This window comes from Cadophora gregata (genome assembly GCF_030347475.1).
Source record: "Cadophora gregata isolate MNR1 chromosome Unknown scaffold_3, whole genome shotgun sequence".
NCBI lineage: Eukaryota > Fungi > Ascomycota > Leotiomycetes > Helotiales > Ploettnerulaceae > Cadophora > Cadophora gregata.
This window is the reverse complement of record NW_026695926.1, coordinates 2482751-2509341: the sequence shown is the minus strand read 5'-3', so window position 1 is coordinate 2509341 and position 26591 is coordinate 2482751. Positions and strand designations below refer to the sequence as shown.

Here is a 26591-nt window from a genome sequence, read left to right as displayed (position 1 = left end):
GCGATGCCACCATTTTCTCTTCTCCAGACATGGATGCCGGCGGCCGCGTTTCCAGTATAAGTAATTAATGACTTCCTTGATGGTCGTGTGTCCACCTGCCAGAAGCAACAAGCTGGGATGGGATATCCAGAGGCCGGGATACGAAGTGATTGGCTCAGACTGCGAAGATACGTCGGCAACGTCCACAGCCAACCTCCGGCGCTAAGGATCTTGCAGAAATTTCAACTCATGGTTTGTTTCTGGTTCGTTCACCATCTTCTCCCTAACAACGTGTCCAACTGACCATGCTTACTCTATCAAAGCATGGGTTTGCGCTCGTACCCGTACTGTCGAATAGGGAATCGCAATACAACCTTTACGCAGCGTCAATTCATGAGCTGCTTGGTCCAGCGCTTATGTTGAACAGCATTGCAATTGTCCTTTCAAAGCTTACCTCGAGCACACTATGCCGTGGTTCGAATCCAAGGTCGGGCGCACAAGTTGGAAGCAGATATGGCAAAGGCTCTTGCCGATATCCGCCTTGGGGTAATATCTGTCCCCAGCCAAGGTTCTTGCAAGCAGCTTCCCTCGTCACTTTCCATATAGTTTTACTTTTTCTGTTTGCATTGCTGTTGATTATTTTGTCTTCTGCCTCGCTCGGCCAGCTGAGTTCTCCAGCTGCTGGTCTTGAGCTGGATACTGCATTCGTGCATTTATTAGACTAGAACTACTCCAACGACCTTTGAGTGCGGAACCTCCTTATTTCTTACGTAGGTGGACCTTCGCAATTTGTCTGTTGGGACATGAAAATCTCATGTCGAGGTGTCTCTTCATCGAAAGGAGAGCTTAAATACCGGCCTTCTGATGGGAGTTGATTGGTGCATGGTAGGTAGACCTCGAGACATTATTGCCACTTCTCGCTGTACGCTCAAAGTCTACAGGGGCATAAATGAACGTGGTTTCTCACTGTTGTTTCATCACCTGGAGATATAATTTTTCTTGGCATGAGATAATGTCTCATCGCGATACGAGCACTTCCAGAGATCTATCCGAAGCTCACACCGCCAAAGTCTTAAATCCAACATCAAAGCTACAATGAATGACAAGCTTCCACCCTTTTGTCCATCCACAAGCGATCCACCTTGGGCGAGATTCTCCAAATATCGTACTCCTTCTCCAACTGGTCAGTCGACCTTGACAAAACAATCTTCTATCTTCGGTCATTCCTTCGACGACCGGCTTGGTCGCGTTTGAGCTAGCAAGATGTCCAGAAGAAGCTCAACTGGTGTCTTTGCTGCCAACCATGTCTGCTTGTCTGTCCTATACATATTTTTGCCACAGCTGTCAACCACGAAGCTGCGAAGCTTGCTATCAGGCGAGGAATTCTCGTAGATCCAGTCCAATAAGCACAAGGGTATGGAACATCCAATCAACAGCGCCATCACATCGAACTGTAGATTCGGCATGATCAGACGGTCGGCGAGTATCCAGGTGAAAAACAGTCGTAAGTGGTATCGGCTGCCCCATTCTTCCTTCCAGCTAGCTGTTCTCTGTGTGTACGTCCAAGACTGAACAGCAGCGCATGTACAATACGGGGCAAAGACATCTATTTTCACGGTCTGAGTTTGGCCCTCATTGAACGTTCCATTGAACGCTCTGTCAAGGACGGGCGAATGATAGCATGCAATAGTTGTATGCATGACGAATTTGAGATCCGGGATACCAGCAGGGCTTTTCGTTATGATTGTAACCAGATCGTGATTCTCATCGCTGAAGTCGCGTCAGTGAAATTCAAGCCCAGGTGTATAAATCATTGCCTCAGCTTACCAGAGACTGGGTGATTTCTTCAAATTCTTCATTGAGGGCCGCTCGGAGCAGCTGGCAGGCACGTCACCTGATGCACTTGGACCTGAGGAAGATGAGGAAGCCATCTTGCGAGTCAAGACTGTTGTGTCTGTTGACACGGTCACCGATGTTGGGAGAAGGGCTGTTATACTGACGAGGTAGAATGGTCGGTGGCTAGCTAGAATCACCTGGACACAGGACCAGAATAACTGTCTGATGTTTGATAAGGGCAAAGAGATGCCTGGTATTGTGTCTGTCATGAGATGAAAGTTGAGAGGACAAAAAAGACCTAACCATACTCTCGAATTTCCAACCTTTGGGAATTTCTCTTGCTCAAAGACACTGCATTATGTCGAAGTCTTTGCTCAACAGCCAGCACCTAGAAATCACTTTTGGTGGAAGAAGTGAAGATTTCAATTCCTTACAAGACTACCATAGAACCGCCTCCTTTCTCTGACTCTGTCTGCTTGAAGTTTCACTATCGACTCTGGCCGATACTGAAGCTACTCAAACATAACAAAGCGAAAAAAATTCCAGAAAGAAGAGACTGGAAGCGCCTTGAGTAGAAGCTGACCGCAAATCATAATTGAGAGCCTGTTGGCGAGAAGTTTTCTGTAGATAATCGGAGGCATGTGAAGCCATTCTCTGCGAAGTTCTTCCAAGGAGAAGTCTTGAGTCTGAAGATGCTACATGCTGGCTCGATAAGTTGGAGATGCGGATGGAGGGCGGCATGCAATAGGCTGTATATCTTGTGATACATCATGAGGTATAAGTTTCAGATCTATTTGCTGGAAGGGGTTTCAAGTCCGTACCAAAATTAAATACACAAAGCCTATAAGATATGAACTCTGAATACATTGTTTGAAATAGTAGAAAGTAAAAAGCATTGTGGAGACAGAGAGGTCAGATATTCCTAATTCCACGCCGTATTGTTCTATCCTCACCCTAATCTGATCTGACTGCCCCACTACAACCACATGTCACTCTCGGGCTTCCAGTACAATTGTCCCGACTTCAGTACAACGCCGGTATGCCGGACTTCAAAGGCATCGCAAAGGGAGGATGGCATCCCAAGGGTAAAGACGGCAAATCCAAGGAATCATGGCGAGGAGACTTCAAAGGCATCGACCAAGTTGCAGGTTGGATGGGCAAGAAGAAAGGTCCTGGTGGAGGAGACGAGGGTGAACATATCTCACGGCCATTGCACAGTTTAAAGGATCCCGCGGCCTTCGGGCCTCCGCCAAAGAATGTCAACTATCATGGCGGTGCAGCTCTTCCGAACCAAATTACGCCGCATACTGGTGGGTGGGGTGCACCTTTGTCGAAGGAGGACATAAGGGCAAAGAAGGAAGCCGAGGAGGAGGAAGCACGGAGGGAGGCCGAAGAGGCAGCGAAACCGAAAGGTCCGCCAGTACCGTATAGAAAGGATACGACAGGTCTTTCGACCGCACATCTTCCTCCACCTCCAGGGCGCAAAGATGGAGCAGATGGAAGGACGCCTCCTCCAGCAGACAAACCAAAACCTCCCGGGCTTCCGCCACGACTCCCTCCAAGACAGAATTCCAGTAGTTCTGCTACTCCACCTCCTCCGTATGCTGCAAACACACCCGAGCCGGATGCTCACCGAGGTATTCTCAATCAAGGGGCTTTGAATAGGTTGGGTGCTGCTGGTGTTTCTGTACCTGGATTCGGCATCAGCGGAGCAAAGTCAAAACAACCACTACCACCGCCCTCTCGATCCCCTACTCACAGCCCTGCACCTGTTGCCTCCCCCATAGCTAATACCCAGCTCAACGAGCTCCAATCTCGCTTCTCCCGCATGTCATCCTCATCCTCCCCCAAACCGGAAGCACCCAGTCAAGGCACAACATTCGCCCAGAAACAAGCTGCCCTCAAGACCGCGTCCTCGTTCCGAAATGATCCGTCATCGGTATCATTAAGTGATGCTAGGACAGCAGCAAGCACAGCAAACAACTTCCGGGAGAGGCATGGCGAGCAAGTCAAGACAGGGTGGCATTCTGCAAACAAGTTGAACACAAAGTATGGTGTTGCAGATAAGGTAGGGGCTTTTGGAGCGCCAGCGAATGCGCAAACACTGGAGTCCCAAAGCCCTCAAGTTGATACGAGGGACAATACGAGTAGCCCACTTGCTGGGCCTGAAGGAGGAGTACTGGGGAAGAAGAAACCACCGCCTCCTCCCCCAGCCAAGAAGAAAGAGCTAATGGGGAATGGAGTTGGAAAGGAGCCTTTACCGCCGCCGATACCACTGTCAAGTAAACCTAAACCTCAAGTAAGTAATCGTTAGTGTATCACTGTTGAATTGTTTAGTTTCTATTCCCCAAGCATGGAAATTTACTTGTGTCGTACGTGTCATCCAAAGTCAACTAGACGTCATTTCAGTGATATTACAGATGCTCCATCTCATGAGTTGGTTGTACAATGCCATGACTTTGATTGACATGGTCTTGAGATTGGAAAACTCTGACTTGTCTTGGTCTTTGCTGGCACCTTACTATTGCAATTCCCTGCTTTATTTCAAGCTATTTCAGCTTTCGAGTAATTGGAAGACGACTTTTCGCGCACGTTTCTTTTCCATACCAAAATGCTCGATAAGTTGCTACAATACTTCCGAGATGAGGAGCCCCGTCCTCACCACAAGCAAGTGTCGGCTCGAAGTGTTCTAGATCCTGCTCCAAAACCAAATCACCCTCGTCACGCAACGAAGCTATCTCATACAGTGAAGCATATGTATCAACACAAAACTCACCTGCTAACAAATCAGCCATCTAGATCCAATCATAACCAACCCGTTGATCTCGACCTAGATCTCAAATCTCAATGGTTCGTCAAGGGTCAATTCCCACCTCGAACCATCCCCACCAAATCTTTCACCACATCATCTGGCTGGAGTTCTTCAGGGAGCCGCAAATCCCACTGGCTTGTTGCGCACATGCGCTTCGCAGATCTGTCGAGTACCAAGATTCGCGTGACGTGGGATGGAAGTAGTCCGGAGTACACGGTCAAGGCAGAGCAGAGGCATTCCCCTCCACCACCTGCACTCAGCATTAGAGAGCTTGAGGATTGTAGAGATAGGTACGAGTTTCTCTTTTGTCTTCAATAGCACCTTGTACAGTTCTAACATTTCCGTAATTAGATACTCCGAATCTATAGCCTCATGGAGCGAAGCCCAAATGGGCACCAAGGTTGGCAACGGCGAATGCTGGACCCTCGCCAACGAAGCTCTCAAAGCCATCGCTCAAACTTGTCTCTCGAGTAATCAAGAACCATGCATGTCATCTCAGAGCCTTGTACACGGCCACATTCTCTACACATACATCCCGTCCCAATCTTCACAACCTGTGCCTGCAGGCGGGATACTGGAAGCGGGTGTGACAAGAGGAGATATCATACAGATATTGAAAGCGAGATTTGAGACAGGTAATGGAGGATGGCAGACTGCGGGCGACCCAGATCATACGGCTGTTGTGACGGGTGTAGATCGTGATGGGACATTGAGGGTTGTCGAGCAGAATGTGGGTGGGAAGAAGGTTGTTATGAAGGGGAGATACAATATGGGAGAGATGGTTAGTGGGGAGGTGAGGATTTTCAGGGCTGTGGGGGTTAGCTGGTTGGGGGAATTGAATACGGAGTGGTAAGGTGGCTGGTCTTTCATGTCTACTGAAGATAATTAGCAATTATTCGCACAGCGAAGCTGTGGAATAGACAGAGAATCCAACCAGTGCATTTGTATGTGCTAGTACCTCGAATTTTACTTGCTAGGTACTGCAAATCCGATATAGCGACATCTTTCCTCAGCTGGAAGGTCTCAAGCAGTGCGAAAATCTGTGGGCTCTTCATGAAAATAAGACTGACCTCGCTGTAGTGCCTGGGCTGAAAGCTGAGAATTTTGGGAACCAAGCAAATCTGGTGATCTTTCGCATTGAGGAAAAATAATCAGAACATTCGGTCCTGACACACCATCTTCTGACAGAGAGTGATGAGTAGTATGCAGCCTCTGAGAATCTAAAAATATGCCAAGTTTGTGGCTGTTTGAGGACTTCTGTTACCGCTCGCAGTAATGGAGGTTCCAAGAAACAAACTGAGCTCGCTTAACTCATCACCAGAAATTCCAAAACAAAACAAAGCAAAACCAAACAAGCTGGATGGTTGATGGTTCGGATGGCAAAAATCGCCATATCTACTCCTTTACTAATCATCGAAGTGCAATACATCTTAACCGAACGAGAAATGATTGGCAGCCTCTAAAGGAATAGTCGGAGAAGTCGTTGAAGCGTAGTGTCGCGCCACCCCCACCCCTTCAAACTTCTGCCCGAGCAGAAAATGCAGTCTTGGCGTTATGACTTTCTCAACGGTTAGGATTCTCCAGCAATCACAAGGAGTATTCGGAAAAAGACAAAGCTATAGCTACTGTCAGTAAAAGCTCATTGGTGCATTACAGCAGGATTAAAATCACAAGAATGAGAACTTCGTTTACGTCGAAGCCCATATTGGAGTGCCATTCTTAGATGCCTGTCATGTATTTCCCTTCCTAAAAATTGCCGAGTGGCAACACCTATGATACCCGCGTTAGCATCCGTCACGCTACTCCGATTCGTAGTGTAGAACTAGGTGGGTACTAATGTATCTGTAAATTTATATCAATGCTGGCGCTCATCCAAATGACAATGAAGCTTCTCCCAGATCTATAATTTCCTTCCCTTCTTACTTGTTTCCAACATGCAAAGATCAGACACATCCTCAGCAACGGATGTTCCCAGTGCTAGTGGAGTACCTGGAACTCCAATTTTGAATCCTACTGTAGAGAAACCTCGGTCAGAACGTCCTCAAATGCATGCGACGAATTCAAAATCGAACACCTCGGATTACACTTGTGATGGAGTGACTGGGTGGAGGAGATTCCGAGTCCTGCGGCCGGGTCGAGGAATGTATTATGATATCTGTCGACGTCTTCCATATTATTGGAGTGACGTTACCGATGCTTTCACCTACCGTACTTTTGCAAGTACTGTGCGAATGTACTTCGTCAAGTAAGTTTCTTTCCACGAGTCAACCCCAGCCAGGATAGAGATTGACGACTCGCAGTCTGCTGCCAGCTCTAGCATACACTTTGGACATGCAGCGACGAACAGACGGCTTCTACAGCGTCAACGAGTCACTGTTCGCATCCGCTCTTGCAGCTATGGTTTTCAGCACGATCAGTGCGCAGCCCTTGACAATCGTAGGTATCACTGGACTGATCTCTCTTTTCAACTACACCATCTACGACATCATCAAGATCTACGATGTTACGTTGTACGCTCGGTTCATGACTTGGACTGCGATTTGGGCCGCTATCTGGCACTGGCTGGTTGCGGTGTGGAACCTATGCGATTACATGCGGTATGTGACGGATTTCTCAAGTGAGACTTTCGGGATGTATGTTGGGATTATTTACATGAGTAGGTTTCTCTCCTAATAAACGAGAAGAATGTTACTAAGAGTCGAATAGTCAAAGGAGTCGAGGAGCTGGTCAGCTTATTTGATTCCTTCGGAAGTGTTGACGGTTATTTGAGCTGTGTTATTGCGATCCTCTACTTCGGAACGGTGTATGCCTTGGAGAAAATCGGTAGCGGGGTACTGGCAAAACCATGGGCTCGAGGACTTCTCGCTGATTATGCCTATCCGGTACGTATAATGATTTTAGCCACATCGAACACGAATATTGACGGCCTGCGCAGATCGCAACCATCTTCTGGGTCGGATTTGCCCACATTCCTGGTACAATCAAGAGAGCCAACATCAGCACTCTGCCTATCAGCCGAGCATTCTACCCAACACAACCTCGAAGCTGGCTAATCGACTTTTGGACATTGGACTTGAAGTGGGTTTTCGTGGCAATGCCGTTTGGTTTCTTGGTGATGCTTCTCTTCTACTACGATCATGTAAGTTCTTCTCACAGTGTTCTTATTCCAGACACAATCTGATGGTTTATGAAGAACGTTAGCAGTTTGACTGCGCAGGCGAAGCAGTATCCTTTGAAGAAGCCCGGTGGATTCCACTGGGACTTCTTCTTGCTCGGATGCACGACCTTCGTTTCAGGTATCATCGGTATTCCGTTACCAAACGGTCTCGTTCCACAGGTAAAAAGTGCCCATCGAGGAAGAACCATGCTCGATGCTAAAGCATTCGCTCCTAGGCACCTGTTCATACCGATTCCTTGACACTTTTCGAAACAGATCTCCAGATAATCGCCACTGAAGAAGGTGAAGGGAACGAGATTCGCCGCCCTATTGTCAGAGCTACCGGCGTCGTTGAGCAGAGAATCTCACATTTCCTTATGGGTCTTGGTATCATCGGTACCATGACTGGTCCTCTCCTGATCGTTTTGCACACTATGCCACGAGCTATTTTCTGTGGTGTATTCTTTGTTGTTGGGTGGGGATCCATCGAGAGCAATGGCATCACTCAGAAATTGCTGTTCTTAATGACTGAGCGCCGTTTCGTCCAGCAAGCGGAGCCTCTCCTGAAAGTCAGACGACGTAAGATATGGTTATATCTCATGTTCCAGATAGTCGGTGTGATCCTTCCGGTCGCGATTTCTCAAACAATCGCAGCTATCGGTAAGCTGTTTCTTCACGGTCCAAATCGACGAGCTGACATTATCACCTCATAGGCTTCCCGGTACTCGTCTGCGCACTAATTCCGTTCCGTTGGAAGACGATGCCGAGATGGTTCACTGTAAAGGAACTTGAAATCATGGATGATTTGACAGCGAACAATGAAGTCGTCCTCGCAAGTTTTGGGGGTGCGCCGAATCTTCCTGGCTCATCGACAGCGGAAGAATATGGTTTGGAGCGTAGATTCAGTGAGAGTAAGATAGGTGTACCACGACAGAGGGCTGGTAGTCGTGGCCGTTAGAGAGCTTCTGTAGTCCCGTTTGAGCTGAAGATGCTAGACATGATTTACACTAAAGTTGCTTCGAAGCATAGATTTGGCTGTGAGTGAGTGGGTGGTTATATAAGGTTTTGTGTTGAGGTCGGAGAAAATATAGATGTAAAGAATCACTCTGGTGCCTGTAAATTAAGGAGAACAATGGGATAGCGGGATATTTAGAGACATCTTCAGTCAAAGGGACCGATCCCTTCTGAGATACCGACAACATGGCTCTCCGCACAAGCACTGCTTGTCTAGTCCTTCCCAGTACTCGTCCGAATAGTCAACTGTGATTTCTTCGCCAGCTTCAATGCCTCGAGAAACCAATACGATACGCTCAGAACCTAGCCAACAGAACTTCTGAAACTGGCTGTTCGGCGCGCAGGAATGGTTGATGAAACGGGTATAATTGCCTGTCGGTGAGATGTAAGCAGGATTGCGAGGATGGGAAAGGCTACACAAACCCATTGACCCCTGATATATTTGATAGCATCTGTCATCATCGCCACTTTGCATCACATCCGTCCCCTCAAGGCCTTTAGTCACTAGTCCAGTGAACTCGCCGATCGCTGAACCACGAGAGAATGCCTGATAGTCGGTTAGAAATGGCCATGAACGGCAGATATAGAATCAAATATCTCACACAGCGAGCAATAAGACCATTGTTCTTCCCAAACGGTGTGCGGAAAACCTGTACCGGCACAGGAACTTTGCATGCACCATAAAGTTCTGGGAAACATCTGCATTCGTTTGAGGAGACATTCTGTGACTGGAAATAGCCGCAGTCATTGCAAAACGCGGTGTTCGCGCCAAATATTCGCCGTGGGTCGTCTGCTCTCCAAGCAAGCCGATCAAGCACTGAGTCCTCAATGTGGGTAAAGCTGAAATCTGAATTCCACTGAGTGTAAGTAGACTTGAGAGTCACAGGCGACATCCCATCTCTCACCACCCAATCATGCGGATGGCCGAAGTAAAGCCTCTGAGTATCTTGACCGATAATAGCAAGCAGCTTTCGCCATTCAGGATGTATTGTGTCTGCTGCAACCTCCAAACTCATTCGTAGTCGGCTAAGTCTTGTTGTGAGATTCTTGCCGAAACTTCCTCGGTATTTGCAGAATCTGTAGATTCCAGGGCCCGCAAAAACGAGGCAAGCCCAACCACCGATGTCTTTGATTTCTTTGTAGCCGCGCCAGATTGATCTGGAGATGTCAGAGAATGACAGCTCAATAGACACAGAGGTCTGGAGGTTCTTAGTTTAGGAACGTACAATCTGTTTCTCAACTCTTTCTCTGACCACTTGAGGATGGCGCAGGCTTCTCTCAAAGCAGACATCTTGGTTTCAGTGCTGGACAGGAATGACTTTTCCGCACCAATATTCTTGACCCGAGCTTCAAAGCAATCTACCCAATGTGCTTGGATAATGGTTTCTAAAGCACGAGAGCATTTACCCATCGTCGTGATTCTCAAGCACAGAGAATTTATCTCTCGAAAGGTCTAGTGATGTCAGTGTTATTCAAAATACACATCATTGGAATTGACCTCGATATTGCCACTATTGCCCATTAAATTTGGCGTTGACATGTCCTTATGCTTCCCAGCATTAGCTTCGCACACCCTTCAAAAGTAAGACTTCCAACTCACCATGGACGTTGGATTTAGCTCAAGATTATTGAAAACTTGCTTCCATAGCCCTGTGATGAATCGCTCTACAGAAGATGGCTGCAAATGATGAACATCATCGTCGTTTCTCTTTTTGCGTTGGGGAAACTCTCGAGGTCTGGTTTGCAGCTGTCTGGCCGTCGAGCTTCCAGAACTCGGCGTGGAGGACCCCGTAGGAGAACGAGGAACATTTGTCTCAGTGACACGCAGGGAACCAGCTGTTTTCCGCCTTTTGCTTGCATAAGATTCGTAAGCTTGGAGACTGCTTTTAAAGGTGTGAGATCGGTCCTGCGGAGTATCCAGTCTAGACAGAGGGCTCCGAACTGGGCTTGAAACAGACAAATCGTCCCTGTCTACAGAACTTCGTGCCGGCGTTGGAATGCTGCTGTCATTTATATGAAGTTGCAAGTATTCCTGAACTTCAAAAGTGTTGAAATTGAGCGACCCCTACATTACGTTAATGTTTCGCTGTATTTGTAAGGGAAATCTCCGCAACGCACCATGTGAAGTGGAGGAGCCTGGACTGTATCACCGCCATCGGACTCATGGGAATCTATAAAGATCTCGGCACTCAACTTGAGTCGAAGTATAGTTTGAGGTTGTAATGATGCTATAGAAGAGCTTAGGTCCGTCGTAAAATCATGACCGAGGATGTTTATCAGTTGATGAAGCACCTCCATTGTGGGGGAGAGGTTTCCCCGTGTACATTGCTTTAAAGCCATCACTATGAAATAAGAGAAGCGAACAGATGTGGCACAATTGTCTAGCCCTACGTAAAACTCAAGCAGTAGAAGTTTTGATATGTTTGCAGTAATCGATACGATAAAAGAGAGTGAGGTAAAGGGGGGGTTTGGCCTGCGTGGGCAGCCAAGGTGGTTTCTTGGCAACGTCATTATTAGGTTAAGTTCTGCCGCTCGTTGCACTCAGACTCTTCTCAGCAAAATCAATATGAAAATGAACGCTTGCCAGAAGGTACAGAACGGAGAACATGATCCTGAGATAAGCATCTTCTTAGTATATGAACAGTAGGCAAAGAAATTGGTTCCAATAATCCTGACTTGCTAGGCGAAGCTATGGTATTGCGGTGGGGTGTTCAGGGCACATGTGCGAAGTTCCGGGGCTTGTCTCTGAAATTTCAGGCTACGGTCCATCCAAGTTACAGGTAAGATAAAGCATATTATTTGAGATCTTGAAGACGCTCCAAATTATTTCCCAGACATCTATTGGAGAAAAATAAGCCTCTAAGTCATGACTCATTTCCGAAACCTTGGAAAGGACCAGAACAAGAACAATATCCATCGAGGCGTCTGTGGAATGCTCAGACGTATTCTCGCTTACCCCCAAACGTGGTCAACAAACCATGCTTTCTCCAAACTGTGGACTGACAGAACAAGGGAGCATTGACTGAAGCCACTGTTTCGAGTAAGTAACATAGAAGCAGTGAAAGTGATGTGAGACTCTGCTCTGCCAATCAGGACTGGGTCATAACCAAGCCACTAGAAGTGTTCGCCATACCTTTTAACCACTCCCACCAGCCGGCTTTCAAGAGCTTCTAGCACCTCCAAATGACTTTTCATACCCATTCCGAAGCAGATCTGAATAGAACTTTTCATCTTGTGGTTGTGGAGGATGAGAGAGGGCTTGGGGTAACGTAGTAATGTCTGTATTTGCATGAGAAAGCTCTGAGTTTGGCTTTGTTCTTGCTAGCACTATTTTCATAGTGCAGGTTCTCAAAATGATAGAGACTTGTTCCTTCAAAGACCCTGTGGGGGTCGTATCAGAACGCGTGAGCTGTGTGTACTCTCAATTGCTTGAGTCCCCTCTTTTATTCCGCTTGGGCGAGTATCAGATTGAAAGCATGGAAATCTACAATGGGGCATAGGAATTTTGCTGTAAGAGCTGGGATTACTGTGTACAGAAAAGTGCCCACAAGTACTGAGGATACACTAGTCTACAAGACGTGCACTGTATTAACGTTATGGTCCTTGTCGCCGACGTTACCTAGGTAAGCATTTATCTGTCTTATTCCTAAAGCTGAGCCGACCCCAAATGCGGGGTTATTCACGCCTCCTTGTGCCACCCTCCAACTTCATCAATACCACATAAGTAGTCTACAGCCTAGATGGCCTTGAACAAAACATTGCAAGATTGCAAAAAAAAAAAGTAGATGAAGTTTAACTTCATTAGAGACAATTGGACGACCCAGGGAAGATTCGAACTCCCCTATTGCACAATTAGAACCTTCATTCGTGTGAAGTGACGGTCTGTGAGGTACTTACAATCTCTAGAGATATGGCTTGCACCGAAATCTAGCGCCTTAACCACTTTTGGGAGCCATTAGCCTGGTTCCAGGCCAAGTAGAGCGAGTATACTTACTTAGGCCACTGGGCCGATAGTCACGGTTATTTGCGAGCAAGCGCTTATTTCACTACTTACCAACAAGAGAGCTTTGGCTGATGATTGACCGGGCACAATTGGAAGGGGTATTCCGCCGGTCTCGGAGTATCGTTCGACCGATGAAGAGACAGCCATAGAAAATGGTTGCTCGCAGAGTCAAAACGAGGGTACAGAAGACACTGAATTCTGGTATTGAGACCAGAAGGAATCTTTGAGGTTGCAATATTCGATATAAATATGAGTGGAAAGAATTATGGAGCTTTCGATGATCCCTGCAAAGTCTACAAGCGAGATCGGACTTTATTTCATTCTAGAGAGCGCCGCGACATGAAAACACGCCCATGTTTAGAAACCAGACAATCTACCAAGGTATCTTCACCGCCACGCGCAAGCCGTCCTCGCCGGTGAACTTTGGGAGGAGGGGTCAATTGGCTTATTTGAAAGGATTCCTGTGTCTGCGAGGCTTCGACCTTCAACAATGTCGGCCTCTCTCCCAGGCGGTCGAGAGCTCCCCGCATCACAATATGACTTGAGCACATACTGGGGGCGTGTTCGCCATTCCGCAAACATTTCAGATCCGAGGTGAGAAGGGCGTGGTCAACTTCTCTGCAGTTGTCGTGGTGCATGTCAGGAGGTGCTTCAAACGAGCCTGGCTGACCTGGAATAGGACCCTCCTGGTAAACCAAGCAGGTCTCGAGCACGCGAAGGGCCTGATAGCTGGATACAAGCAGGGGAAGATCAATGAGATGAATGAAGAGCTATGGAAGGCGAAGAAGATAGTGGATTCAACGTTACATCCGGGTAGGTGTTACTGGAGAGCATTGGAGCGCAGATGTTGACTGTGGCAGATACCGGTGAACCAGTCTTTCTACCACTTCGAATGTCATGCTTCGCCTTGTCGAATTTGGTAGTTACGGCCGGAATGCTTACACCTGGTCTCGGAGTGAGTATCCCTCTGCGAACTGCTCCTCAAGTCTAATCTGGAGGCAGACGACTGGAACTCTCCTCTGGCAAATAACCAATCAATCTCTCAACGTCGCAATTAACAACGCAAACGCGAACAAATCCACTCCTCTCTCTACTTCAAAGATCGCCCAATCATATTTCCTTGCAGTTGGAGCTTCTTGCTCTGTGGCTCTTGGATTGAACGCCCTCGTCCCAAGATTGAAGCGAGTTAGCCCAGCCACGAAGACGATCCTCACAAGACTGGTGCCTTTTGCCGCAGTGGCAAGTGCTGGTGCTCTGAATGTGTTCCTGATGCGCGGAGAGGAAATCAGACAAGGAATTGACATCTACCCTGTTCTCTCTGAGGCAGACAAGGCCAAGTTGGCAGAGGAAGGGAAGTCCGAATCTGCGGTTGCTTCACTTGGCAAGAGCAAAAAGGCTGCTACTCTGGCAGTCTCCGAGACCGCTCTCAGTAGAGTCTTGAACAGCTCTCCGATTATGGTCATCCCTCCGTTGGTACTCGTTAAACTGCAGAAGCAACAATGGCTGAAGAACAACCCGAGATTGACTTTGCCCGTCAATGTTGGCCTGATCTTCGCTACGAGTTTGTTTGCATTGCCTCTGGCTCTTGCAGCTTTCCCTCAGAGACAGGCTGTGGATGCTTCGAGCTTGGAGGAGGAATTCTGGGGCAAGGGGGGCGAGCATGGCAAGGTTGTTTTTAACAGAGGCATATGAACGGCTCTGATAGGACATACCTGACGATACAAGCATACGACACCTTTGATACCCGGAAGGCGTTCTTCAGATGGACTACAGACATACTCGGACTCTCTGAAGCAACTTTTCACTGCATTGCTGTTCGGTGTTTTTCTAGACGTAACTCTGGGCGGCGTTGGACTTTTGCTACTGACACAAGCCAGCCTTTCGTTTTAGAAGGAGCTTCAAATAAGTGTCGAATCAAAATCTTCGAAGATTGCTGATCTATTCAAATCTGCACTTTCCGCATGTGTTCTCATCTTTTTTCACTTTTCAGTAGTCATCTACTTACTACGTCCCTTGTGCATGCGCGTCCTGCTGGAAGAGCTCAAAAAGATTTAAACAAAGGTTCTGTATGATACATCAGCCTACAACTTCTCTCAGGATCCACAAAACACTACCGTTTCTGCGTCATTGTCGGTCCCTTGCGAGTCTTGCTGGCAAATTCACCATCAAAAGGTAATTCTCTATGTTGCCTGAGGCAACTCTCCGTCCATCCAGCGAATCAGTAATGCTCCCGGAAAAGATGCGACGAAGATGCCCTCGACTCCGGCGATCACACCTCCCGCACGTCCATATAAGCTTTGGAGCAGAAACGTTTTAGTTCCTATGCAATTTGAGATGTTTCCAAAAGCCTGGAGAAGAGATTACGGAAATCCCCCGTGAAACGAGGCATAACAGACAACGTTTTGTGAACTTTGCCACCCGGGACGAGTTAAAGTCTGGGCCCCCGTGAGGGACCAGTGGACAAATGGACAGCCACGGCAACGGCAACGGAACGCGTGAGAAAATCTAGCTTCGACGAATCGACACCAGGCTCGCCTCGTCCATCCAGCAAACCTTCCACAGTGAGTGGGGACGAATGACACGGTGATCTAATATGGGGTAAGTAAGGCAGGCCCTTCGGTCAAACGTGATGCGTTGAATAATAATGAGCACCTATTCTTGGCAACTTTGCTGCAATGCTCCTGGATGACCCGCCTGGAGACTGCCTGAGAGTTATGAACAGAATGATCAGGGTCTTTGGCCGGCAAATACCAATCACTGAATGAATCGAATCGAATCAACCAGACCCAGACCCAGACCCAGAGCAATGCTGCAAGGCGGGGAATTCGGCTCTTCCAACTGCCCATTTGTCCAGCTGAGCTTACGTCTAGGGCGGAGAACAGGACAAGATTTACGCTTGATATCAATTCGAGCCAGTAAGGTTTACGGTGTTGTGGAGGGTGGGCATCGGCGTGCAGTGTTTGCGGTGCCGTACGGTGCCTGGAGGTTGCCATGGAAAGGAAATCACAAAGGCGACGCAGTACTGTATGTACAGTTATCTCGCTGTTGGGTAACATGTCACCCCTGCCTGCTTGAACAGATTGGATTGGATTGGATTTCTGTACTGTGTGCAGTGCACTGCATTGGATTATGAATAAGTGAGGGGAAATGCTGCGTAATGAGCCTGGTTGCCCAGAGCGATAAAACGGCACTGTCCCATTACGCCGGAGATAACACAGCAAAACGAGTTGACTCTGACACCTGCCCTTGGAGTGGAGGTCATGGATGCGTGATATGGCATGTTAGCAGTGTATAGATCGAAAAGTATCTTGCTACCTTATTGAGGAGGATTTCGGCCTATTAAGGTGGAGTAAGGTACGCAGTTCAATCCTGCGGCGGCGATGCGTGAGCCCCGTGCTGGCCTGGCTGTTCCAGCACTCGGTGCGCCGCACTACAGTACACTGAGGTGCACTGCACTGCACTGCGCTGCGCTCTGAGCGAGCGGAGTCCATCAACACGCGCACTAGCCTCGCTTCTGATGGCGAGATGCCCCAACTTGCAACTTCCTGAAAAGATCCCACTTGGTATGATTCTTCCAGGACGGCAACACCACTGCTTATCCAGGTGTCACTCGTGCTGTATTGTATGCAAGACCATCCAACATCTCTCTCGGCCTCAAATCTCGGCCGATATGCCCCTGGTCTGACCTGGAATCTCCCTTTCAGCGCCTTCCGCCCACGCGCCCGTCGTCCGACTACCAGTGCCAGACTACACGTCAACCGCGCAATTCACCAAATATCGTCATCCACTCAGGGTATGCGAATCTGCAGATTCAATGACCTCGACTTGACTCTCGAATCGAAGCTCTGCCAGCGACGTTGAGACGAGTCGTCCGATTCTCGGTCAACTGAACCTTTCCGGGTTCAAAACGATACATTTCTCACCACCGTGCAATGTCGACGCCTTCGACTCTGCCTCCTCACCTTCACAACTACGGATATTCCCACCATCAGAATTACCAATCCACCAACGGCTATCGAGCGAACAACAATACACTCTTGAACGGCGGCAGCCGGTTGGGAGCGTCATACACCTTTCCGACCCCTTCGAGTAACGGCGGCACATCATCGAACATCGTCGGTGTACCCGACCCCTCACGAATAAGTCAAAACACAACACAACCTTCGAGACTCGAAATAAATCCCGCAGAAATGCCTGCCACGTCATCCGCCGTCGCTAAACAAAATCCCAAGAAGAGACAAAGATCAAGAGAGCCTCGGAATCCCGACTGGAAAAAATTCTATGAGAATGGTCTTCCCAAAGAAGTTATTGTCATAGATGATTCTCCAACCCCAGACCCCTCTGCTTCTGTTCTGTCAAATGCCCAGGCAGGTCGCACTACCATCGCCGGGAATAGCAGACACGCCGCGAAGAAGAGGAGATGCGATGACGTCGGACCCCCATATGACCCTGTCTATCATCTCGAGCCCTCATATTCGAACAATGTAAGCCCTGAATACAAAGATTCAACAGGATCTGCCTCTACCGACAGAACAACTTCTGCCATTCACACCACTGCAGCGACATCGTTGGGGTCGCACTCATCAAATGGCCAAAATGGTTACGAAGTAGCTGCGCAGGCTGGCACGAAGAGGAAGAGACAGACAACCCGACTGCAGACAACCAATGAGGCCAAGAGAAAGGAGTTGGAGGTCAACGGAGATGCATTTTCAAACTACAAGCCTCCTCCCAAGCCACCGATAAAAGCTCCTGATGTTCAGGTCAAGCAGGTTTCTGATGTGAGTGACCGTCCACGACTTTAGAAGGATATAACTGACAGCACACAGAACTCATATACCAAAAACACCAAGGTGGATGATGATGATGGCCATTATATAGTCGTTCCAGAGTCAGATCTCACAGAAAGATGTGCGTGATTGGAACCCCTTCCTTGGAAACTCGATGCTAATCAGCTGTAGACCAAGTCTCAAAGTTGCTTGGACAGGGAACCTTTGGCAAAGTAGTCCAGGCCAGGGATCGACAAACCAAGAGGTCTGTTGCAATCAAGATCATCCGCTCTGTGCAGAAGTACAGAGATGCCTCGAGAATCGAGCTTCGAGTCCTTGCGACACTGAAGGCGAACGACAAGGAGAACCGAAATCGATGCATACATCTCAGAGATTGTTTCGATTACCGAGGGCATATCTGCATTGTCATGGACTTACTTGGCCAGAGTGTGTTTGATTTCTTGAAGGGCAACTCGTTTGTTCCATTTCCGAACAGTCAGATTCAGAGTTTTGCCAGGCAGCTCTTCACCAGCGTTGCCTGTAAGTCACCAGCCAGAGCTTGCCATACTTGATGCTAACTCCTAATCCAGTCTTACATGATCTCAACTTAATACACACCGATTTGAAGCCGGAAAACATCCTTCTCTGCGATAGCGCATACCAGGCTTTCACCTATAGCCGCAAAATTCCATCTTCCTCGACAACAGTAAATCGCCAAGCTGCACAGAGGAAAGTTCTTCTCGACACCGAGATTAGACTCATTGACTTTGGCTCTGCTACCTTTCAGGACGAGTACCACTCTTCGGTCGTGTCAACGCGCCACTATCGGGCGCCTGAGATTATCCTTGGCCTTGGATGGTCCTTTCCCTGCGACATTTGGAGCATCGGCTGCATATTGGTTGAGTTCTTTACTGGGGACGCTCTTTTCCAGACACATGACAACCTGGAGCACCTAGCCATGATGGAGAGTGTGTGTAATAAGAAGTTGGACAACCATCTCATTCAATCCGTCAATGCGATGGCGAAGAGAAACGGAGAAAATCCAGCTGCGAAGTAAGAAGTCTCTGAATCCAAACTGCAGCATCATATTAACCATTGTAAAGGTTCTTCAAGCGGTTAAAGCTTGACTATCCGCAACCCGAGACCACCAGAGCTTCAAGACGATTCGTGAAGGCTATGAAGCATCTCAATGTAAGTGTCTCAAAACAGGGCTGTATCAGACCGCCATTGCTGACATGATGTAGGAAATCATCCCGGATAGCAACAAGTTCTGCAGGAACTTCCTAGACCTTCTCGAGAAGATCTTTGTATACGACCCAGCAGAACGTATCACCGCTAAGCAAGCTCTTCAACACCCGTGGTTTAAGGAAGCAGCAACACCGGATGATGGCACAGAAGCCGCGAAAATCCGGGCCAATAGACAAGCTGCACTCGCTGCGGCTAGTCAACAAGCACCTGCACCTCCACGCAGTAATGGCTACCGTTAGGAGGATAAGAAGTTAACATAATGCATGAATGACGGCGTCTGGGTATGGGGGGATGGAGCAAGTTCATTTTTACGCACTTGGATGGTTCACCCTGTTGGTTCAAGGCACGCATGGTGGAGTGATAATTTGTTCCGATTAGGGATGGTGTTCTGTCACAACATTTCGCTTCTGGAATCACTTCTAGGCGTTGTGCTTCTTCCACGATGTGGACAAAATTCCTGAGTTTGTTCTCAGGTCCGATGTAGAAAATTCACAGAAGCCTGATTTTTACAATTGCCCAAGCCGAGTGCATATGAGAAGATCTTGTATTTGATTGTTAGAGTGGTGGGACTTTGTTGATACTGTTTATCCCCCGAGGGTCCAGCTTGTTTTACTAGCTCTACTCTAGGTAGTAGATGAGCTCTTGGAGGATAAATGGAGACAAACACCAACGTCATGACCTTCCATCGTTTATCATCTCAGACTTCAATTGGCCGTGGGTGCATCTCCACAACTGGCAAGATAGCTCGTGGCTGAATTCTGATATCCTTAGCAGCTTGTCTTCTCTCGACCAGAACTGAAAGATTGATGCTGTAATTCTACCATGAGGCAGTTGCTTGTGAGTTGTAAGATGCCATGTATCTAAACGTAAGGAACGACTCATTTTTCAGTCATGTGTTCTGTAGAGCTTCTCACAATGTTGATTCTGGCGAACCTAAGCTCAGCACTGTAGCAACCTCTTGATAACTTTCTCTCCTACCACATCTACTCATTCAGTAGCATATTCTTAATTACATATCTAGTGTTGTGTGAACCTGCAGAAAGATGGATGAATACGTTTTTATATAGTATTTATGCCATTTGATTGGTTGGAAGCACCACGAGGCTGCATATTCGCGTAAGCCTTGGCGCTGCAAGGCGCTGGCATAATTTTGAACTGCAGGTACGCGAAATCGAGTCGTAGAGTCATGGACAGTGCTCTTCCTCTCCATGATTACCAGACTCTTGCCTGCAAAGAGGTCCTTCTCCCCATCGTCATATAACGGACTTCGATCATTCGCACACCAGATCCTTGGATCCAGAAGCGCCAAACGTCATTGGACGCCTCGAAAACTTCCCAGTCTCGATCGAGTGTTTCCAGGGCCGGAACTGGGGGCATACAAGCAATACGAAGATTCAGACTACTACTTACTCTTTGACGAGAAGAAGGAGAACGGTGCCAGCAGGTTCACCAGGATCTGGAAGCCGTACATCAAGAAGGGTCGGGGTGACTTCAACAAGATGAAGTCTTGGGTGCAGTTTCTGAGCACACCGACGGCAGACACACCTGGAACGACGCTGCTTCTACATTTCGACAGTAAAAGATATCTGATTGGAGATGTGGCAGAAGGAACACAGCGTGCGGCGATACAACGGAAACTGGGCTTGTCAAAGGTCGCAGACATCTTCCTGACTGGTACGATCGGATGGGCGAATACTGGAGGCATACTGGGAATGATCCTGACACTGGCGGATATTGCAACTGTTTCCTGGGAAGAGAAGAAAAAAGTCGCTGAGCAGACCAGGTTAAAAAAGGGCTTGGAGCGGCCTGAACATGTCGATAAGCAGTTCCTGAATATCCATGGCGGCAAAAATCTTACACATTTGCTTGCAACCGCGAGGCGATTTGTCTTCCGAAAGGGCATGCCGTTGTACACAAATGAATTCCGAGCAAAGTCGGATGCAATAAACCTCATTGAGCCAACATTCAAGGACGATCAGATCAAGTTGTGGGCTGTGGTCCTTGAGTCCGAGAAGAATATCACGCGGCCGCGGAAACGAAGCCATGAGGAGTTCTCTGAAGAGGAAGTTTCCACCTCACTGGATGGCAAGCAAGAAACGCCAGAGGAGCGAGAGGATCGATATGACCAGATGAGGCAATCTGTCGTCTCTGCCATGTTCCAATCAGAATGGCGTCTGGATGCTCTGGTCAAAAAGAAGCTCTCTGAGGTTCAAAGACCTGCTGCCATCTTTTTCAGAAATGACAAAGGCGAAATCCAAAAATACCATGGTCCGACGATAGATGAAGACCCTAGTGTGCCGAACATTGACGTACTTGTACGCAATCCTTGGCCAGGAGCACTGATTGAGACACTTCCACCAACAACACCATCAGCAACATCCGTTTGCTACTTCATTAAGAACCATCCACAACGAGGGAAGTTCAACCCGAAGGTGGCCAAGGAGCTCGGTGTCACTCCAGGATCGGACTTCAGCAAGTTGACACGAGGCGAAAATGTCACTACAGCCGCCGGCAATGTTGTAACACCGGATATGGTCATGGCAAAGAGTACAGAAGGCGGTGGATTTGCTGTCATTGAATTACCGGATAGTTCATTCGTTGGGCCATTGATTAGTCGTCCGGAGTGGGCCTCAGGACATGTCATGCCGGGTATTGGCGCAGTAATATGGATCCTGGGACCTGGCGTGGTTCAGGATTCGAGACTTCAAGCATTTATGCGAGAGCATAGCAAGCTGAAGCACATCGTGTCTTCAAAAGATGCCTGCGCAAACTATCTTGCCTTGGAGTCCCCAGCTGCAGCTGCCATCCGTCTTCATCTTGTTGATGCTGAGCGTTTCCCAATTCCAAAATTCTGCAACGATCCTCCTCTGGCGCCAGTTGAGAATCTCCCCTACGTCAAGGCGAGGTTGGGCCAAACCATACAAATAGAGCCGAAGGTAGATATCCAAGATACATCCGTTGTTCAGTATCTCGATACTGCTACTGTTATTAAGGAAGAATCTGCCGACGTCAGAGAATTTGCTCAGATGGCTCGCAAGGAGGTGACCGACGCGGCATTCTTAGCCCGTCTGGAAGAAACTCAGGAGGATATTCCTTGCAAAGATGCAGAGGTCGTTACTCTCGGTACAGGATCAGCTCTACCATCTAAGTATAGAAACGTCTCTGCTACTTTACTCCGTGTTCCTGGCTATGGTAGCTACCTGTTTGACTGTGGTGAGAACACATTCGGACAGCTGAGCCGAGTCTTTGGTGACGAAACACCAGAAATTTTGCGCGAGTTGAAGGCCATTTGGATCAGCCACTTGCATGCAGATCATCACCTTGGTACAGTCAGAATCATTAAGGAATGGGCTTTGGAAACCGCAACAAACGACCAGACGAAGAACAACTCTTTGGTCGTGGCATCTCATGATGGAATGACCAATTTCCTCAAAGAGTACTCTGAAGTCGAAGACTTTGGTTACGACAGAGTTCAACCGATCGTCATGGAGAAAAAGAATGGTGGCTACTATCACAAGTTTTCTGATGAGCAAACCCAAAGAGTTGGTCTTACTTCAATCCAAGCCTGTGGGGTTGAGCATTGTCACGGTGCGTTAGCTGTTGCATTCAACTTCCCCAATGGCTTCAAAGTAGCCTATTCTGGAGACTGCAGGCCTTCAGAGCGCTTTGTGGAAATTGGCCGGGACGCTACTCTACTCATCCATGAAGCTACGTTTGACGACGAGCTCAGATCCGATGCTATCGCCAAGAAGCACTCCACTACTTCAGAAGCCTTGGGTGTCGGAGAGAGAATGAACGCCAGACGGATTCTCCTAACGCACTTCTCACAAAGATATCAGAAGATCCCAGTAATGAAGACTGAGGGCAAGGACCAAGTCGCTATCGTTGCGTTTGATTACATGCGTTGCAAGATCGAAGACTTTGCGAAATTCGAGGCGTTCAAGCCGGCGCTGGTAAAGCTCTATGAGGACAAAACTGAATAGATGCAGTGCAGAATCTAATCTGGTCTTATTGTTTGTTATGGCTGGCGTCTATTGGGGAATTAAAAAGAGGCAAGGTCTCACAACTTCATTGCATATGGAAGGCGTTCTTGAATTGTGTATACACGGTTGGATTATACCACCAAAATCTCTCGAATATTGAGTTGACTCAAATTTTGCGCGAGAGAAATCGATGAACGTTATCATCATAATCATTGCGACTTCGCATCATTGATTTTGTTATTGAAATATCAACAGCATATGTTCATTTTACGTTTGTGGTAATCATGTTTGAATCTCCTTTGGAAGTTTAGGGTTTGATTTAAAGTATTAAGGTTTGCTGAGAGTTACTATACTTCTGACTTATTCATCTCTTGTGATGTTTCAAAGACAATCCTGGGAGAGGGGTTGAGGACCAGGCAGGGATGATGGACCTACTGTATCCACGACCCTCTTGCATGGCCTTCTCCAAACGGTTCTCTAGAATCGAAAAATGCGTCTAGACCATGCCATAGGAACCAACGAATGGCATATGTGTAGGAGCATCATCAGGAGTCCTGTTCAACCGAGGCATAAATACCAAGTTGTATCTGTGTCTGCACAAAGGGCAAGTCTTCTTCTCCCGATTGAACCACGGCGTTATACATCGCATATGAAAGTGATGCTTACATGGTAGTTATCGAACATCCTGACCTACCTTCATACTCTCCGTACAGACACTACAGTCCTCACCATCTCCTTCAACAGGAGCGAGGAGCAGGCTACTAGATGTGTCAGGACTGTACGCCAGAGATTGATCCCTGAGAGGGGTTCTAGTCGCCTCTGAAATCCGCCGTCGGCGCTTCTGTTCATGCAACCAAGCCTCATTACGATCCACCCTCTTTCTTTGCTCCTGTTTATTCGTCGTCCTCGCAATCGGTCCCTTCGCTTCCCTTGAAGTATCACGAGCTTCCTGCTCGTGCATCCGCGCGCAGAAGGCGTTTCTCAGAATGTTCAGCTGCTCGGTTCGCTGTAATGGACTGCGAACGAAACGAATCGGGCAGTTCTGACAGGTGGAGTAGATGTAGCTGTAGCGAGGTTCCCCAACATTTGGGCATGAGATGGCTGTCACGCTACCATTGGGGTCTGGGAAGAATGTCGGGTGCGATTCAAGACAGTGGCGGACATGGATGATCTGAACGATTTGGTGACCGCATGAGTGGTAGAAGGTATCAAGCTGGGTGCAGCGCGTTGTCATTGTTGTCATTAGATGTGGTGCGTGGAGATGTTGGAGAGTGTAGTGTTCTACTGTTGTGGGAGAAGGAACAGGTGCGGTGGACAACCTTTTAAGACTCTGAAATTGTAAAGACTCAACAAAGTCAGGGGTGTGTATAAATTTACATACTACCTTTGAACGATATGCAGGCTGAAACCGGTGGCGCATATCGTTTTGTATGAGAATAGTACCTTGATATTCTGTCTTCATTGAACATTTGAAACAGCTGTTTATGAGGAGAACGAACATGTTTAATTTCTACTTTTTAAGCTACGTATATTCTAAATTAGAAAGCTATCAAGGATCGGTGATAGAAACGATGAATAGCTTGAGATTCAACAAGATCGCTGGACAATCTGACAAAGTCACAAGGGAAGAAAGCAATAAAGATGTCAGAGCGGCAAAGTCAAGAATACCCTATCGCCCGAGTATAATTTCGTCAAAAATGAGACAAAGACCTGGATGGTTGGGTATGTTGTGGAACCGTATGCGCTCTTTGTTGATCTCTCGCTTAGACTCTGTTGCCTTGAAACACCCTGGCTGCGTCACTTACGTCTCCCTGTGGAGCTGAAGGTCCAATAATAGAGTGTAAAACTTGTGCCCGAAGAGCATGATGATATGATCATCTATATCCACCAGTCTAAAAAGGAAGTATACAGTGTTTATGAAGTGTAGCTCACGAGGCAAGACCGTAGTCCAGCATATAGCATAGCCCAATCTCCAAACACAGAATCATCCTGCCTTCCAAACCGTCAACCTCTCCTCACTAAAACCCGTCCACTCTCGATCCGCATACTTCTCCCCAGCCTTCGCAATCGGCCCTTCGAAAGATTTTCCATCACGACTCAATTGCTCAATCGCGTCTCCAGCATACAGAAACCACAGCTTCGCGGCTTCCACAGCAGCAATGTTTGCTTCGCCCGTTTCAAAGGCAGAGCGCATCGTCCAGATAGCATACAGCGAGAAATCAAAAGCTGGGATTGAGAGGGACAGCGAGAGCGCAGTAAGTCGTGCCACGAACGCGTTGAGATTGGTCCACTCTGTTGTTGAGAAGTCGTCTTTGCTGCCTGAGTTGGGAGCTGGAAGTGTTAGCATTACTCGTAGGAAAATTGTGCTCTTCTGAGGGTGGAGTTGCAATACCTCGATTCCACGCTGACCGCAAACTCGCTCCTAATAAGGGCATGTCTTCCCATAGCTTCACCTGTGATCCCCATATCGTGATAGTTTTGGATCGCTCCTCATTACTGAATTGTTGCTGCTGTACGGCTTTGAGAACTTCAATTAGTGGTTCTTGAGATTGGTGTTCTGTTTTGGAGGCGACTTCTATGATTGTCCGCCAGGATGTGGAGAGTTTCTCTTCTAGTATTTCTGATGAGGCGCCGGATAAGATGGCGTGTGTGATTGGATCTGTGAAGGTGACGGCCGTGGATGTGGGGTTGGAGTTGGAGCTGAGTGCTGAAGTGAGGCTTGAGGATTGTGTCGAAGCCATGATGGGGGTAGTCGTGATTGATTGAGACTGTGGTAGAGTTGGTCGAAAGAGTAGGCAGTTGCCGATAGAGTGAAGTGTAAAGCCTGCTCTGATTTGCTGTAGTGGTTTTGGCGTGGTAGTACTCCCGTTAAAGTTGACTTTAAGAAGTCTTGGGCAAGATCGTCGAACCTTTCGAGTCGTTAGATGTGGAGGAAGCCAGACTCAGAGTGACAGACTGTTGAAACCAGGTTCATTACCTAGTGACTCCAAATTTCTTATACTATGAATCCTTTGGTATCTGAGCTTTCGTTACCGTCTGTCACACTTCTGCAAGTGTCGTTGCAAGTACCTAAGAGACAAAGGCGATACCCGACACTTTGTGAGGTTCAAGGATAGGAAACTGCCGAAATATGACAGCAAATACCGGAGTATTTGCAGTACCGTGGAAACGTGCAATTCACAAACCGAAGATCATCGCTCCTTAAAGCTCTCGAGCTTCCTCATCAGCTTAGCGCACCGAGCCGATCCTGGTACGTGGTGAAGGGCATTTGCTATGCATGCAGTCGTCTCTCTTCAACTGCATCTCTCCACCAACGGCACTCGCACGCCAATGCCAAGATATGCAACACCTGCCGCTTCGAGGGGGGCGATTATCTTATCGTGGGGGTGGTCAGTGATGCTGAAGCTTAATTTCAATCCCTCTGGTGCCCCTCATTGCCCCACGTTGTTGATGGTGTTGTTCTCGGGAAGTTGATTGGTAGATGAGGAGGAAAACTAGCCACGAAGGGAAGTTCGGATACTTTCTTGGATTCGGATTGTGGGACGACGGGATAGGTTCCTGAGGTTTGTTGATATTTAGTAGTCGAGAGACTTGAGATGGCTTGCCGTGTGCAGACGGACGATCAGCCCAAAACGTAGAGGGACGCCTTTAATGCTTCTTGGAAATCATCAAAGTGCAAAGGCCGAAAGTCCCAGGGGCTTCGTCCTCATAGTATATGAAGTAGTCGCCTCCAGTTGTACCTGATGGAATAACGAAAGTGTCGCGATAGTATTCTTTCAGTCTTCGGATTGTT

The 26591-nt window shown here is 47.9% G+C and overlaps 8 protein-coding genes across 8 annotated transcripts; 6 read left to right on the top strand and 2 right to left on the bottom strand.

Moving 5' to 3' along the window:
• Positions 1 to 2835: 2835 nt before the first annotated feature.
• ONS95_009357 (uncharacterized protein) lies at positions 2836 to 5734 on the top strand. Its single transcript, XM_058502946.1, has 3 exons — positions 2836 to 4114; positions 4607 to 4917; positions 4979 to 5734. The coding sequence occupies exons 1-3, from the start codon at positions 2855 to 2857 to the stop codon at positions 5478 to 5480; spliced, it is 2073 nt and encodes a 690-aa protein (XP_058361877.1). The 5' UTR covers positions 2836 to 2854; the 3' UTR covers positions 5481 to 5734.
• A 730-nt stretch (positions 5735 to 6464) lies between these two features.
• ONS95_009356 (uncharacterized protein) lies at positions 6465 to 7775 on the top strand. Its single transcript, XM_058502945.1, has 3 exons — positions 6465 to 6872; positions 6928 to 7283; positions 7334 to 7775. The coding sequence occupies exons 1-3, from the start codon at positions 6562 to 6564 to the stop codon at positions 7678 to 7680; spliced, it is 1014 nt and encodes a 337-aa protein (XP_058361876.1). The 5' UTR covers positions 6465 to 6561; the 3' UTR covers positions 7681 to 7775.
• On the bottom strand, positions 7291 to 11590 carry ONS95_009354 (uncharacterized protein). Its single transcript, XM_058502943.1, has 7 exons — positions 10917 to 11590; positions 10399 to 10863; positions 10297 to 10347; positions 10025 to 10251; positions 9401 to 9956; positions 9222 to 9345; positions 7291 to 9170 (listed from the first exon to the last, which is right to left on the bottom strand). The coding sequence occupies exons 1-7, from the start codon at positions 11307 to 11309 to the stop codon at positions 8950 to 8952; spliced, it is 2037 nt and encodes a 678-aa protein (XP_058361874.1). The 5' UTR covers positions 11310 to 11590; the 3' UTR covers positions 7291 to 8949.
• BOR4 (Boron transporter 4) lies at positions 7722 to 8742 on the top strand (the record flags this gene model as incomplete). The annotated part of the gene is made up of 4 exons (XM_058502944.1): positions 7722 to 7766; positions 7821 to 7964; positions 8021 to 8444; positions 8498 to 8742. 4 exons carry the CDS (start codon positions 7722 to 7724, stop codon positions 8740 to 8742), a joined length of 858 nt encoding a protein of 285 aa, XP_058361875.1.
• A 1701-nt stretch (positions 11591 to 13291) lies between the features above and the next one.
• On the top strand, positions 13292 to 14493 carry ONS95_009353 (uncharacterized protein; the record flags this gene model as incomplete). The annotated part of the gene is made up of 4 exons (XM_058502942.1): positions 13292 to 13395; positions 13481 to 13614; positions 13662 to 13756; positions 13804 to 14493. The coding sequence occupies 4 exons, from the start codon at positions 13292 to 13294 to the stop codon at positions 14491 to 14493; spliced, it is 1023 nt and encodes a 340-aa protein (XP_058361873.1).
• A 1867-nt stretch (positions 14494 to 16360) lies between these two features.
• On the top strand, positions 16361 to 19847 carry KNS1 (dual specificity protein kinase kns1). Its single transcript, XM_058502941.1, has 4 exons — positions 16361 to 17579; positions 17628 to 17709; positions 17760 to 18107; positions 18158 to 19847. The coding sequence occupies exons 1-4, from the start codon at positions 16734 to 16736 to the stop codon at positions 18622 to 18624; spliced, it is 1743 nt and encodes a 580-aa protein (XP_058361872.1). The 5' UTR covers positions 16361 to 16733; the 3' UTR covers positions 18625 to 19847.
• A 155-nt stretch (positions 19848 to 20002) lies between these two features.
• Positions 20003 to 26045, bottom strand: ONS95_009350 (uncharacterized protein). Its single transcript, XM_058502939.1, has 4 exons — positions 25868 to 26045; positions 25755 to 25816; positions 25191 to 25707; positions 20003 to 25129 (listed from the first exon to the last, which is right to left on the bottom strand). Exons 2-4 carry the CDS (start codon positions 25770 to 25772, stop codon positions 24783 to 24785), a joined length of 882 nt encoding a protein of 293 aa, XP_058361870.1. The 5' UTR covers positions 25773 to 25816; positions 25868 to 26045; the 3' UTR covers positions 20003 to 24782.
• On the top strand, positions 20024 to 22798 carry ONS95_009351 (uncharacterized protein; the record flags this gene model as incomplete). Its single annotated transcript, XM_058502940.1, has 1 exon — positions 20024 to 22798. The coding sequence occupies one exon, from the start codon at positions 20024 to 20026 to the stop codon at positions 22796 to 22798; it is 2775 nt and encodes a 924-aa protein (XP_058361871.1).
• Positions 26046 to 26591: the final 546 nt, after the last annotated feature.